Source organism: Mauremys mutica, chromosome 3 (genome assembly GCF_020497125.1).
Source record: "Mauremys mutica isolate MM-2020 ecotype Southern chromosome 3, ASM2049712v1, whole genome shotgun sequence".
NCBI classification, from domain to species: Eukaryota; Metazoa; Chordata; order Testudines; family Geoemydidae; genus Mauremys; species Mauremys mutica.
In genome coordinates, this window is record NC_059074.1 from 24026729 (window position 1) to 24042038 (window position 15310).

At 39.3% G+C, this 15310-nt stretch overlaps 1 protein-coding gene across 2 annotated transcripts in view; it reads left to right on the forward strand.

The window, feature by feature from the left end:
- WDR35 (WD repeat domain 35) overlaps positions 1–15310 on the forward strand; it is an 84476-nt gene that overhangs the window by 16503 nt on the left and 52663 nt on the right. For both annotated transcript variants that reach the window (XM_045011263.1, XM_045011264.1), the window contains 4 exons: positions 96–229; positions 2256–2421; positions 3365–3510; positions 5836–5961. In XM_045011263.1, coding sequence (XP_044867198.1) covers positions 96–229; positions 2256–2421; positions 3365–3510; positions 5836–5961 — 572 coding nt within the window. The remainder of the gene's footprint in view (positions 1–95; positions 230–2255; positions 2422–3364; positions 3511–5835; positions 5962–15310) is intronic.

A 15310-nucleotide genomic window follows, 5' to 3' on the forward strand; every position in this document is an offset into this window, starting at 1 on the left:
TTTATCTGTTTATGTAGTTTTTTGCATCTGAGTAACTTGCATCATCTTTTCAATTCTCAGGTCTGTTTCTTAAGTTTCATAATTTTCTGTTACAGGTAATCGTATTTGGGGGAAAGATTTGAAAGGTTCACAACTGTGCCATGTAGCATGGTCCTCAGATAGCAAAATTCTACTCTTTGGAATGGCAAACGGAGAAATTCATATTTATGACAACCAAGGGAATTTTATTGTAAGTTCAGAGTTATGTACTGTATAGTATGTGTCAACTATTTAATTTTGAATATAAAACTGTAGATCACAAGTTAAAACAGACATACTTTACAAGTAGTAGCTATAATCTTTTTTTAATTTGATGGTTTTGAATCTTCAGAATTACACAAGGTCCTACGTGAAGACTTCTTATTCTGATTTTATGCAGGTTTTTACATTATCAAGTTTTCTAATGTAAATATTCTGATAAAGTTTAAATACACCATCATTTGAGCAGCTAAATTAACATAACATCAATTAAAACATTCTTTGCCTTGCAATCCAATATTTAAAAGAGAAATTTGAAAACATATATGTACATGCTAGGTAAGTGAAATGAAGCTAATGCATCATTGGTACTAATATTAACATATCTTAGGCATCAAACAAGGCTTCATTTTTCCACCATGCTGTCTAGCAGTGAGACAGAATTTTAGTATATTAAATTAGAGCTCTTAAAAGAATTATATCTCATCAGCAAGTCCTTGAAGGAAAATAAATATGTATACTATTGCTTTATGTTTCTGTCTATGTGTGTAGTTTACTTGCCATTGTTTAGGTTGATCTTCCAGTTATGTGGAGTTCAGGAATAACTGTTTGAAAATTCTTAACAGTAGCAAAGCGCCAACTTTACAAAAACATAGACTTCATTTTTTTGGTATGCTTGGAATGTGTACCATTGTATTTTAGGCAACAACCCAGTACAGAAAAATCCTCTAATTGTCCATCCTGATGGACAGCCTATTGCCATAATTAAGTGGGTGTATCAATTAAGAGAAGAGGCCATTTTTAAAAAAAAAGTCCAAAAAGACTTAAAATAATTCTTCTGTAGAAAAAAAAATATCAATTTTTTAAAAAGAAAAATGAAATAAAAGGAATATAACTACAAGAGGTCAGATGCAAATAGATGAAAAAGCAGTAGCCTTGAAAGAAGGGATTGGTAAACATCTACTACCCCTTCTCAATCTCTAGCCCTATTACCATTTGTGAGTGTTTAAAAGTGGGTAACATTCTTTGTGTCTTCACTGTGCAATTTTAAAACTCTGTGATAACAATTTTGGAGAACTGTGTTCAAATCCAGCTGCGATCTAGTCTCAAACATGGTTCTGGTTAGCATTATTTAGCATCTGTTACTCAAACAAGGCCTCCCATATTGTTCATGGAGCAATAATGTGGAGTATGCTCTAAACCATTTTCAAAATCAGTGTAGCTTTTTGCTAGTGTAGAAAAGGCATTAAACAATTCCAGATGTTTTGAGTCTTTTTCTTGTACATTTACTGTTTATTACCCAAAGTTCATGTTGTTGAGAGTATGGGGGAAGGGTGAGCCCGGGTGACTCTTGAAAACATACTGTAATAGTGTATTACAAATATATAAAAATCTTAGCTTTTTCCAGTTCTCTCTTGAATTACTTTGGAAATACATTTCTATTTTATAAGACGTAACATCTGCAAACTTTAAATAAACGGGGGCCTTTTGTAGAGCTGATTGGAAAATTTTCTGTTGAAAAATGCTGATTCATCTAAACCAAAGCTTTCATCAGGAAAGGGTCAGGGTGAGTTTTGACAAATTTCCAGTTTAGAAGTAAATTTGGGGGGGAAAATGTGTTTGAAATTGTCAAAATGTCTCTTATTGACATTTCAAAATGAAAATTTTCTTTATTTAGTTCAAAATGACTTTGAAGTTTAAGTTAATTTATAGTTAAAATTAATAATTTTTAAAAGATTGCAATCTAAATTAAACATTTTGAAACTATCAAAACAAAATCAGTATCAGTTGACCTGAACCAATTATTTTTTTCAGATTTTCAAAATTTTGAGTTTTTGTCCTGAATCAGAATGGGGAAATCTTTTTGAAATCTTGAAAATTTTCCTGGGATGAGAAAACCATTTCCCACCCAGCTCTAATAATTTGTAAAATGTTGGTATAAATATACGTTGCATTTATGGCTAGCTTAGTCAAATATGTGATAGATCTGTTAAATGATTAAACAATTCCATCTCTAGATGAAAATGAAACTGAATTGTTTGGTGAATGTAACTGGAGCATTCAGTATTGCTGGAATACATTGGTACCCTGGTACAGAGGGCTATACTGAGCAAGATTGCCCTTGCCTTGCTATCTGTTTTGACAATGGAAGATGCCAGATAATGAGACATGAGAATGACCAAAGTAAGTACAATTTTCTTTTTAGCTAAGCAAAGTGAGGTCTTATTCTGAACTTGAAGAAAAATCTCTGTTTGTCTGTAATGCCATAACTTTTGAATGCTTCATCTCATCAATTCCAAAATTCCAGGAAATGTTCAAGGCATCAACAGTCAGAACCTTACTGATTTTTGGTGAAAATCATAAGGGGGAAATGGGGAACACATGGAGACCCTGACATCTGCTTGGCTGACCCAGCAGCTTCAACCACCTCTGATTTTCTATAGATCAAAGAATCAGTTGACGGCCCCAGACAGAAAGAAAAGAAATGGTGGTGGGAATGGGAGGCTCTCACAGAACTCCTGGCATAGTGGGAAAATAGGAGACCTTGCTATGGGGGGCACACAGACCTCTGGCCATGGTAAAGAACGGGTTATTGGGGGAGCAAACGGGCACACAGTGCCCTTGCCGTGGGAGGGAAATGGAGACAATGACATGCAGTGAGGAGAACGTGGTGGGACACAGCATAACTGGCATGTGGAGGGATGGGGGAACGTATGCCTTCTGCCATATGCCAGGGGGACTTCAGTGGGGGAGCACACAAGACCCCTGCCCTGGCATGTGGTGGACGGGGTAATGGAGTAGCACACAGAGCTCCTGGCATGAGGATAGGTGTGCTAGGGAGTCTCTGAAATAGAAGAGAATGGGAAGGTGGCACACAGGGAGCTTGTGGGGGGAATAGACAAATGCAAGGAGTATGTTGGTGTATGCAATGCACTTGGCCTACAGAAGTAACAGTGTGTGACCCTTTAGTTATAACAGCTAGAATAACTTAAACTTAGCTGTACCTAAAACTTGAACTGATGGCCTTTTTGCTCAGGTGTGGGATACTGAACACTGAGCCATTCTTGTCCAAAATTAGTATTTACACTTTTTACATTTTTTTTTCTTTTTTATTTCTAAAAACTAGACCCTGTTTTGATTGACACTGGTATGAATGTAGTGAGTATCCAGTGGAACCACTGTGGAAGTGTGTTGGCTGTGGCAGGCTTCCAAAAAGCAACTACTCAGGATAAAGATGTAAATCTTGTGCAGTTCTACACTCCATTTGGTGAGGTAAAATATTTAATATATTTAACATCCTACTACAGTAAAATGCACACTGTTTAAAAAGCCCCAACAACCAACCTTGGTATACATTTTGTTTGTATGGTGATTACCCAAACTATGATCAGTGTTTCAGAAATGCACTGTAGTTTGAATATATTAAGAGTATATTGAGGTCTTCTAAATACTATTTTTGTAGGGAATTTGTCTACTAATTGCATGGGTAGTGTACTTATCAAACATCATGATTCGAGAAGTTCATTGTGTGTATTTATTACTGCATAGTATTAGTATACTGTGCTGAAACTATATTTTTATGAGCTAAATTCAGTAAAACTCAGTAAGTAGTACCTGACATTTCTGAAGCCCATTGCCCCAGAAGCTTCTGGAAGCAGTAATAAATTGTATTTAACCCTCATATATCTGTTGGGGGCATAGTTTTGTCAAAGAAACAGATTTTTAAAGGTATTTAGGTGCTTAACTGATACTTTTAGAAATCTGGCCCAAAAGTCTTTTATACCTGATCTTGTTTCCCCCCCCTCTCAAGTAAAGGCCTTTGATTAGCTAGAGCTTAAGGCCAGGCCACCCACCCAGTCTCCTCCTCCTAAATTATGGGTTTTTTTATATTTTTTTGTTGGTGATGCTGCTCTCACAGTAGGTTAGACATAGAGATATTAGCCATTGTGATATCTGAGCATCAACAAAATTATATAAAGTAGAGGTAATTTGCATATGAGGAAATTTCTAGTTCTTATAGGGAAGGAAGGCCAAACCAGTTCTGAAGATAGTTTTGATAAGTTTATAACAAGGAGAGATGTGTCTTACATTTTGTTCTGAAATTGATAAGATCCAATGTCATCCTGATTTCTGGAGGAGGGTTGTTCCACACCTTAGAATATTTAGTGCCCAAATCTTTGGGACAATTTAACTGACGTCTAAGCCTGCTAGTCTCATTACTGAAGTCTCATGACTGAATCCAGCATTCTAGATTAATGCAGAAATATTCATAAGTAAACATTCTAATTTTGAGGTGTCTGGAAAATTGTGTTGGACTAATTCAAATACTCACAGATAATGGCTCAAGTTTTCAGGAAATGTCCTCTCTTTTTGTGAGTGTAATTTATGTCCGCAATATATTTTGGACTTACATAGTTAAGTACTTGTATTACATCCTCCGTCGGACACTTCAGTCATATACATAGTAAAATTTGCACCTTCAGTTAATTTGGGCACTAAGTTATGCCCTCGAAAAGTAGGCCAGGCTGAGGCATGAAAATCAGGGTCAGATGTGTTGGCAATCTGTTCAACAGAAGCCATAACATAAAATGAAAGCATACTAGAGCCCTGATTATTCAAAAACTTACAAACAGGAGTAGATGTACAGACATGAGTAACTTTATATAGAGAATAGAACTAGTTGTGTGTAAATTTTTTTACCTGCATACGTGTCTGCAGGACTGGGGTAGAATCATATGGATATCAAACGTGGCATCTTGTGAATGTCAAGAGGTTTACTGGTTATAACTTCAAACAGTGTTGCAAAATGGGAATTAATTTACCATCTGTTATAAATTATATGATTTATTTCTATGTAATAATTAAAAGACATAACTGGACATTTAACTTTCTTTTTCCCCCCTCTGGTTTTTATAGATGGGATAGGGGTGAGGAAGGGAAAGAGTTAACAAGGTTGGAAAGGATTTATTATTGATGTCAGTATAATTGTGTGTGTATGTTAGAATTTTTATACAAAATTGATTGTACGTATACCTGTGATGGGAATATTATAAAAATCAAGACAAATTACTAAATTTGTCATCTTTTTGTTCTAGCAATTGTGCTTGGAAGTAACATCTCAATTGACTGCTGTGATAAATAGGATTATAATGTCAGGATAAACCAAATTCTTGAGAAATGTCAAATGTCAATACTGAATTATTAATGGGACGTTATTTATTTTAGAAGTGGCTCAAATAGCATATACTTGTGGACTGAAAGAAGATACACGTATGCTTTCATTCGTGCTTTAATATTTAGTTTTGTGAGTTTGAGTTATGCGTGAGTAACATATTGCAAATTTTGTGGGTTTCTCTTTCTGACAAAATAACAGTGCAGTGAAGGCAAAATAATACTTTGTGGTAATGCAAATTAAATTTATTTCTTTTTATGATCTGTTTAAGAGTACAAGAGCCAAATTCTGTGATCACTGTAACTATGGAGTATTGCTGGTGTAAGTGAGAGTGGGATTTAGCCTCAGATGTCTAACCATTTGTCTCTAATGATGCGGTAGTGCTGGCAACTCTGTGTATATTTTAAATATTCTCTTTTTTTTAGCATTTGCGTACACTGAAAGTTCCTGGCAAGCAGATGTCAGCATTGTCCTGGGAGGGAGGTGGACTGAAGATTGGGTTAGCTGTTGATTCTTTTATATATTTTGCAAACATTCGGCCAGATTACAAGGTAGGTAGTAATGTAGCACTTGATTTACTGGAAAATCTTAAAACATGGTTATTATCAGAAAATATACCTGTAGAAATGGTAACTTGTTATTGCATATATCCACTCCCTTTGTGTATGTATTCACCATACAGGCTTCTCACCAAACATACCTTTTATTTCAGTCATTAATGCACAGCTAGTAGAGCAAGCTATTTTCTTTTCTGTGTTATGTGTCATCAACAAAATAACTAAGTTTTGATTATCTGATTTTGTGCAGAGTGAAAAGAATGCAGCTTAATTTTTGCATGCCAGATTAAGCTTGGAGTTCTGACAGTCCAAAATGTTTTGATTTCTAAACTGCTCAAATATAATATGGAAGGTATTAATGGGAAATAAATACACACTATATCAGTGTCATTTCCACAGGCACTCTTTTTCTAATCATTACTGCACTTTAAGACACTTTGATAAATCTGTTTCTAAATGAGTTTCTTAAATTTTTCATGACTTCTTAGATGAGAATTTGCTAGTGTTTGTGATTAGCGCTTCCGTCAGGGCTAGCAGGGGAGCAGGAAACTTCCTTTTTTGGAGGCAGGGGTGGGGGAGGGAAAGAACTTATCCATCAGTTTCAGAAAAATCCATGCTTTTATTTTAAAAATGTAACCCATCCTTAGCATATTTGACTTGATTTACACTGAAAAATTTCACCACCAGTAAAGCACCACTAGTTGTAGCAAGGGTGGAAGTTACAGTTGAGACAGGGCTCAAGTGTGTCTATTGTTATTTAGTTAAACTTTACCTGACGGGACCAGCTTTCATTGATAGTCACCCTAGCCTTGTCTGCCCTACCATTTCCACTACTGCTACCACTGGTGAAGCAGCACTGGTGGAAAATTATGGATCTGAATCTTTCCTCTGTAGATGCAGCATATGACTGCAAAGTTAACCTCCCCACCCCCCTGGGCCAGCCTTGCGCCCCCTGCACGACATGCACACAGAGCCATCTCTAGGGTACGGCGATTCAGGGCAGCTGCCGTGGGGGCCCCCCAAAGCATGGGGTCCGGGGCAGCTGCCCTGATTTCCCATATCCTAGGGATGGCTCTGGCTATGTTGCTCAGGGGTGTGGATTCTTCACATCCTTGAGTAGTGTAATTGTATAAGTCTGTAATGAAGACCTGACCTAAAGTTTGTAACCAGTCACCAGGATAGTTGATTGAAAACATGGTTTGTATCTGCCCATCACTAAGGCCCTACTTAATTTGCGATTATTGCAGAAATTGCAGATCCCACAATATTAGGCTTTCTCTGCAATTTTGTTAGCCAGGTGGCTGACTGTGGGAGACCCTGGCTGGGTCCCATCACATAGTTAAAACTCTATCAATAATCATTGCAGCTAAGAGTATTCACCCTTATCAAAAACCTTGGCTGGAACCCAATAATCAGTTCTGTACATTGTTGTTGTTTTTTTTTTTACAGCTCAGACAGGGCTCTCCAACCATGTTTGTGTAAAACCAGTTTGGTTGGTTCTCCTTCTTACCAACTGTCTGTGCCAGAGCATCCCAGAGAGTATTAGATCACATGCTGATGATGCTGTTTTTGTGTCTGTCAAGCTGTCTAGAGCGTCTCACAACAGGGCACAACCCCCAAACTGATTGTGTGTAGATTTAATCAACCAAGCACTAGAACAGCCTTCACGCAGAATCGCAGTCTCCTTGGGTATTCTGATCTATCTTGATACCTAGGGAGGCTTGACTTTATTATATAGATGGTCCCTTACACCAAAAATCACAACAATATTCAGGTTACTCCCAGTCCCAAAGGACCAGTCACTTGTACCTCAGATCACACACCAAAGACAACGCTTGTAGCCAATTCTATAATAAACTAACTAAAGATTTATTAACTAAGGAAAAGAAATATTTACAAGGTTAAAGCAGGTAAACTTACAACACAAATGAGTTACAGTTTTAGATTTCAAAAGGTAACAGAAACTGCTGTCATATGGAAGCTCTATATGTCCTTTAGAGATAATCCAAGCTAAGCAGCTTGGGGATCCCTTTCTTATGCTTAGAAATTTTGCCCTCTCCAAATTCTACTTCTATTTCCTTCTGGTCAGACATTTTTATTCCTATCCCGCAGCGTTCAAGCTGATAGAACAGGTGTCGGTGCCAGTCTGCTCTCTAGGGATGTTGGGTGAGGGAAGGGGGGCAGTCAACAAAGGCTTTGTCCTTTGATGTCTTTCAATGGCTCATTTGGTTTCAGTGGGTCGTCTTGTGTGCAGGACCAGCACTTTACACTAATTAATGCTTCTTTCTTGTTTGGTGAGTTGCACAGTTACAGCGGTTTACAATGCAAACACTCAATATGACTTTATACCATGGGCTACAGATGTTATGAGTGAGATCAGTACATGCAACATCCTACAAGCATTTTATCAAGTTTAAACAATAAACACATTCTTATTAACTTAACATCCGTTTTAACAAGGCTGACAGGTGAGCCAGACTGGTTTCCAGTTATGCGTTCGTCAGTGCCTAGGGGCCTGGGCATGAGTTGTTACCTAGTCTGCCAGCATCACAGAAGCTGTTTCCTTTGGCTTCCTGTCCTGTGCTGGAGACATGATGAGAGAGCTTCCTAGATTTTCCCAGAATGCACTTATACAAATACCATTGGGCAGTGAGTGTAAACGTGGTTGTGATGGCAGAAATACTGCTATGCGAACAGAAACTGAACTGTCCTATTTGTAATTGGTCACAAAATTGCATTTAAAAGTAGTAGCGTGAAAAGGGCCTTAGCTTTATCCCTGTAAGTGCTATATAGCTGAAACCAATATGTCTGGGAGACTTGAAAGATCCCACTCTCACTGAAGCAGGGCCGGCTCCAGACCCCAGCGCGCCAAGCGCGTGCTTGGGGCGGCATGCCGCGGGGGGCGCTCTGCCGGTCGCCGGGAGGGCGGCAGGCGGCTCCGGTGGACCTCCCGCAGGTGTGCCTGCGAAGGGTCCGCTGGTCCCGTGGCTTCGGTGGAGCATCCGCGGGCATGCCTGCGGGAGGTCCACCGGAGCCGCGGGACCGGCGACCGCCAGAGTGCCCCCCGCGGCGTGCCGCCCTGCTTGGGGCGGCAAAATTCCTAGAGCCGCCCCTGCCCTGAAGTCTGTGTAGACTTCTATCACATTTGAATAGTGTACGTGACTATTGGTTCATTTGTAAAGATTTGCTTCAACCATTTCACCTTCTGGGGAAAATCTGACATTAAGAATAACTTTATTCGGTGCAATTATATTACATTTGTTTTCCTGTGTAAAGTTAAAAAATAATATTATTATAAAACCGGCAATATACTTATTAAAAGGCAAGTAGACTGACATTTATGTTTAGGTACAGTTAAACAGTGCCTATAAAATCTTTACACTATGTTTTGTATATGACTTTTCAAGATGACAAACACAGCAGTACAAACTGGGCTCCTGGCTAAGAATTTAGCAAAGCATTGCTTTCCTGTTTTATCTGATGTTATCTGGTAGCAAATATATGCTGTCAGCATTCTGAAAAAACTGTGATCTGAACAAAGAATATTCCTTGCTATTCAATTTTAAAGGTAACATAATAGTGGAGAGGGATGATTGAAGTAATGAATTGAAAAGATTGCTTATTTATGTTAACCATTCAAGTTTTTGTTAACTAGCATTTAAATAGACTGTAAAATAAAGCTGACAAGATGAAAGAGCATAACATGAAATCTTCAGAAGAACATATTGCAACTATAATTAAAGACAGTGTTTCACTCTGCTGTAAAAAGCCTCTGGAGAATGATCTATGTCTGCTAGGAAAAGACTCCAGATAGTTCATTGTAAATTTGCTGGAAGAAGTTCTGGAAATTCACATTGGAAAAAAGTTCTAACCAGCCTCAGAGGAAGTGCTGCCTAGTTTGTTCTGTGGGAAATTTGTAACAACTGGAACACATGCCTATGACTTTTTATATTTATTTGTTTTACTTATAACTATAATTGGTATGTATGAAACACTGAAAAAACATTTTCGGGTTGCATCCCAGGATGTATGTATTTCCAGACCTGGGTTAGAGATGTTAGATGAAGGAATAAGTGATATTTTGAAAACTGAGTTCTAAGAACTCTGTGTGTAAGCTGCATTTCTTTCCCTTGCAAAACTGAGTCTTTGTGGGCACAGTTGTGCTTGCATAAAGATACAGATTCTTAGCTGCTCATTTGGATTTAATTACCCTTTCATAATTATTTTCTACTTTATTAATGCAGAAAACATATGGAGACTATTGACAATATATTTAGTAGCAATGTTAAAGATTGCTAGTTCAAAGCTACATTTCTTCCTTTAATATGTAGCACATTTTATTACTTCTTTTCATGACTTTGGTGTGCCCTTCTGATTATATCAGTACCTTCCTAATGGGAAGTAGCTGTTCACACTGGCCACTGAACAACTATCAGATGGTAGTGATTGAAAGTCATTATTGACTTGGGTCAGATTTGAACCCATGACCTTGAGTTGAAAGGCTTAGTATCCCATTATCAGTCTACTACAGCATCCAGTCCCCAGTATCTTTCCTTTTAAGTACTATTAACAACAGTAACAAGTGGCCACAAGGCTGAGAATTGTATGACAAGCAGTTAATATTCCTTGCCACTAGAAAAAATAATGAATGTGGGAGGTCTTGTATCTACTATTATATAACATAAATTGAGTGGAAGTTTCTCTAACAATAGCAAGATTTAATTATTTCTTTTAATGTTAAAACCTTGAATTATTGCTACAGTTTTTGAGTTTTTGATACTGTTTAGAATGATTTGTCAGTTATTTGGATAGCAGTGATTACCTAATCTGGAGATTGTATCTACCAAATATAAGATTGATAGTTGCAGAATTTTCCTTTTAAAAATGTCTGGAATACATTTTGGGCACTGTCTGTTATTGGTAATCTCACCATTGTTATCAGTAGAAGTAGCAGTATTTACAATTTTGGTGGTTCCTGGGCTTTCACAACTTACCCCTTAGCTCACTGAGACCATTGCTATATATGGTGACACACAGTAAAAGAATATTGCATAGACTTGAAAATTTACAATACTATTTATGTAACAATTCACGTTCCCCTGATGGTATTATTTAATTCCTGGCATAGAATGCGCTAACCAACCAAGTGCACTTTCCAAACAGTTGTTATTTCTTAGAACATAATTAAAAACATATTTAACAAAGGAAGGAAAAACACCAGTTGTTTTCTCAGATGGGCTACATCTTCAATTCCTATAGGTCCTGCCTCTATCAAAACTTCCTCAGGCTGAGCTCCTTTTTTCTTTATATCAGAGAGAGGTTTCCCATCATGTCTCACTCTTAAAGGGCACTCTTTCCCTTCTCTGATGGGGTATATCTATCTTTTCGCTTCAGATAATCCCTAAGAAATTATTAAAACAAATTGAAAATACGTGGCCATTTAGCTAAGATAAAATCATTTGATCATCCTAAATTGCAATGGTTGTCCTTTTCATTGCTGGCCTTGCCTTTTTGTCTTCTCTCTGATTCCATATTCCCAGACTTTTACTGATTCTTTATATTTGGGAGGGATGAAGGAAGGTGCTCTTTATTTTTGTAAGAAATTATAGGGTTATTGTGGGAGAGTTATTTTTAATGCTTTAATAATCACTTGGTTATTTTGGCCTGTCCAAGTCTTGTAAGATTGCAGGATTTGGGATATTTCTTTGATTTATTATGTTTCCTGTGTGTTTGGGAGGCAAATCTAAAGGAAAAAAGATTTCCGGAGAGTTCCAGTTTTTAAAAGAGGCATTATTAAGGCACAAGAGCAAACTATCCCAGTGCGTAGGAAAAATAGGAAGTATGTTAAGAGACCACCCTGTTTTAACCAGGAGATCTTCAATGACCTGAAACTCAAGAGTCATAAAGAAAGTGGAAACTAGCTCAGATTACAAAGGATGAATATAAAAAAAGCATCACAACTATGTAGGAACAAAATTAGAAAGGCTAAGGCACAAAATGGCATTAAACTAGGTAGGGACATAAAGAGTAACAAGAAAACATTTTACAACTACATTAGAAACAAGACCAGGGGTCAGGCAGGCCCATTACTCAAATTTGGAGGGAAAGACAATAACAGAAAATGCCTTTTTTTGTTTGTTTTCACCAAAAAGGTTAGCAGTGATTGGACAACTAACATAGTGAATGTCAGTTTAAATGGGGTAGAATCTGAGGCTAAAAAAAAAAAAGTTAAGAATTACATAGGCTTGGTCTACACTAGGAAATTAGGTTGCTATAACTACATTGTTCTGGGGTGTGAAAAATCCACACACCTGAGCAACACAATTAAGCTGACCTAACCCCCAGTGTAGACATTGCTATGTCCACGGAAGAATTTTCCCGTCTACCTAGCTATTGCCTCTCAGGAAGGTGGCGTGCCTATGCCGATGGGAGAATCTCTCCTGTTGGAATAGGTAGCATCTTCATTGAAGCACTGCAGTGACATAGCTGCAGCAGTGCAGCTGCACTACAGTAGTGTTTTAAGTGTAGACAAGCCCTTAGACAAGTTAGATGTCTTCAAGTTCAGGAATTTGAACATTCCAGTGAAGCATTGGAATGGGTTACCTAGGGAGGTGGTGAAATCTCCATCCTTAGAGGTTTTTAAGGCCTGGCTTGACAAAGCCCTGGCTGGGATGATTTAGTTGGTATTGGTCCTGCTTTGAGCAGGGGGTTGGACTAGATGACCTCCTGAGGTCTCTTCCAACCCTAATCATCTATGATTCTATGAAAAGAGAACTTGTGGAAGATGGGAGAGATCCCAGAGGACTGGACAAAGGCAAATACAGTACCTAGCTATAAAATGCAGAATAAGGACAATTTGTGATTAAGGCTTGGTCTACATTACAGAGTTAGATCCACAAAAGGCAGTTTGTCTACCTAACTGTCAGTGTCTACACTACTGCCTTGCTCCTTCTGATGTAAGTGCCCTACTACAGCAACATAATAATTCCACCTCCACAAGAGGCATAGGGCTTATGTTGGTGTAGTCAGGGTGACACAGTGACTTTGTAGACACTGTGTTCCTTACATTGGTTGTTGGCTGTCATTCTTGTCAATTTCCTGGCTCTGCCAGAGTTGTGAAATTGACAAGAAAGCTGGCTCCGGGCTCCTGTGTTGGGTTGCTGCCAGGTCTCTGCTCCAAGCCAGGCTGCCACCCAGGCTCCCGGCTCCCCACTCCCCGCTGGGAGCACAGCAGCCAATTGGACTTAGGGCGCAGATCTACTTGCTGGAGGCAAGAAGCCACGGGCAGCTGCTCCGCTGCTCCTGGCTGGGAACGTGGAGGCGAGAAGCACCAGGGGGCAGCTGGGCTCCCAGTAGGGAGCTGCGCAGAACTGAGAGCCCTGGCTCGCAGCCCCCTCCCCCCCTCCACTGCCCCTCTTCAGTCAGTGGAAGTGCTCCTGTTGAGGATGCACACCACCGACAGAAGGAAGGTGGTATGGACATCAGCTACTGCAGTCATTTCTGCAGTGGCTGTAAGTTGACCTAATATAGGTCAATTTAAGATTGTACTGTGGACATGACCTTATAGACCAGACATCTTAACTTCGGTACCCAGAAAGATAATGGAGCAAATAATTAAGCAATCAGCTTGTAAGCACCTAGAAGATAAGGTGATAAGAAACAGTGATCGTGGATTTGTGAAGAATAAATCATATCAAACCAACCTAATAGTCTTCTTTGACAGGTTAACAAGCCTTGTGGATAGGGGAAAAGGGTAGATGTGGTATATTTCGATTTTAGTAAGGCGCTTGTTACTGTGTCCCATGACCTTCTCATAAGCAAACTAGGGAAATATAGCCTAGATTTATCTACTATAAGGTGGGTGCACTGCTGGTTGGCAAACCATTCCCAGAGAGTATTTATCAGTGGCTCACAGTCAAGCTAGAAGGGATCTGGCCTGGTTCTATTCAATATTTTCATAAATGATTTGGATAATGGCAAAGAGAGTACACTTATAAAGTTTGTGGACTATAGCAAGCTGGGAGGGATTGCAAGTGTTCTGGAAGACATGATTAGAGTTCAAAATGATCTTGACAAACTGACTTTGCATGACCTCCGTGACTTCTGCAGCAGCTGGTGCGCCTGGCTCAGGGGCAGCTCAGGTAGCCCCTGTGGCAGGCACACCGGCTACTGCTGAAGCAGTCTCAGGCCACCGCACACACCCCCCACTCCCTCCCCCACCAGCAGAGTTGGGTGTGGGAGGGACATGGGGTTCGGGCACCAGACGGGGTGAGGCGGACTCTGGGCGGTGCTAAGCTGGGGGGCTCCCCGGAAGCGGCAATATCCTTCTTGCTCAGCTGCTAGTTGGAGGCATTGGCAGGCAGCTCTGAATGCTGCTTCCGCCCAGAGCGCTGGCTTCACAGCTCCCATTGGCCGGGAACCACAGCGGCCAATGGGAGCTGCAGGGGCAGTGCCTAAAATACCTGTGACTAAAACGTAGCCTTACTGATAAGGCCTCACTGGAGTACTGTGTTCAGTTCTGGGTACCAGACTTCAGGAAAGATGTGGATATGTTAGAGGAAGTCCAGAGGAGAGCAACAACAAGCATTAAAGGTCTAGAAAACATGACCTACGAGGAAAGATTGAAAAAACTGGGTTTGTTTAATCTGGAGAAGAGAAGACTGAGGGAGGACATAAATCTTGAAGTATGTAAAAGGTTGTTATCCACTGAGGACAGGACAAGAAGTAATGGGCTTAAATTGCAGAAGGAGAGATTTAGGCTAGACATTACAAAAAAGATTCCTAGTAAGGGTAGTTAAGCATTGGAACAAAGTGCTAGGAAAGTTGTGGAATCTCTGTCATTGGAGGTTTTTAAGAACACCTATCAGTGATGGTATAGATAGTTCTTAGTTCTGCTTCAGTGCAGGGGACTGGGCTAAATGAACTGTTGAGGTCTCTTCCAATCCTACATTCCCAGTCCTATTCCCAGAGGGCAAGTGTTCACATCACAAAAATAAACACAGCAATTGGTACTTGTAACAAACTCAAAAGAGAATTGATTGTGGAAAATGAACTCTTCTGTCATCCCTGGGGGACTACTCCAGTTCAGGATTGAGATGTGTTGCTGTAGCAGTGTGGGAAAGCTAACTCCTACCCAATTTGTTAATTAACAAAAGGCTTCAGTCTCCTGGATTGTTAATCCAGAAATTTAGAAGAGGAATAAATTTACAATTTTTGATACAGCATTTCTCTTGAGAGGAAGGGGGAAATACTGATGGATGCTAGTAGTGTATATGAACCACACTTTTTCTACAGTAACAATGTACTACTTGTCACTCAATTTGCATAATTTCTGGTCAAAATT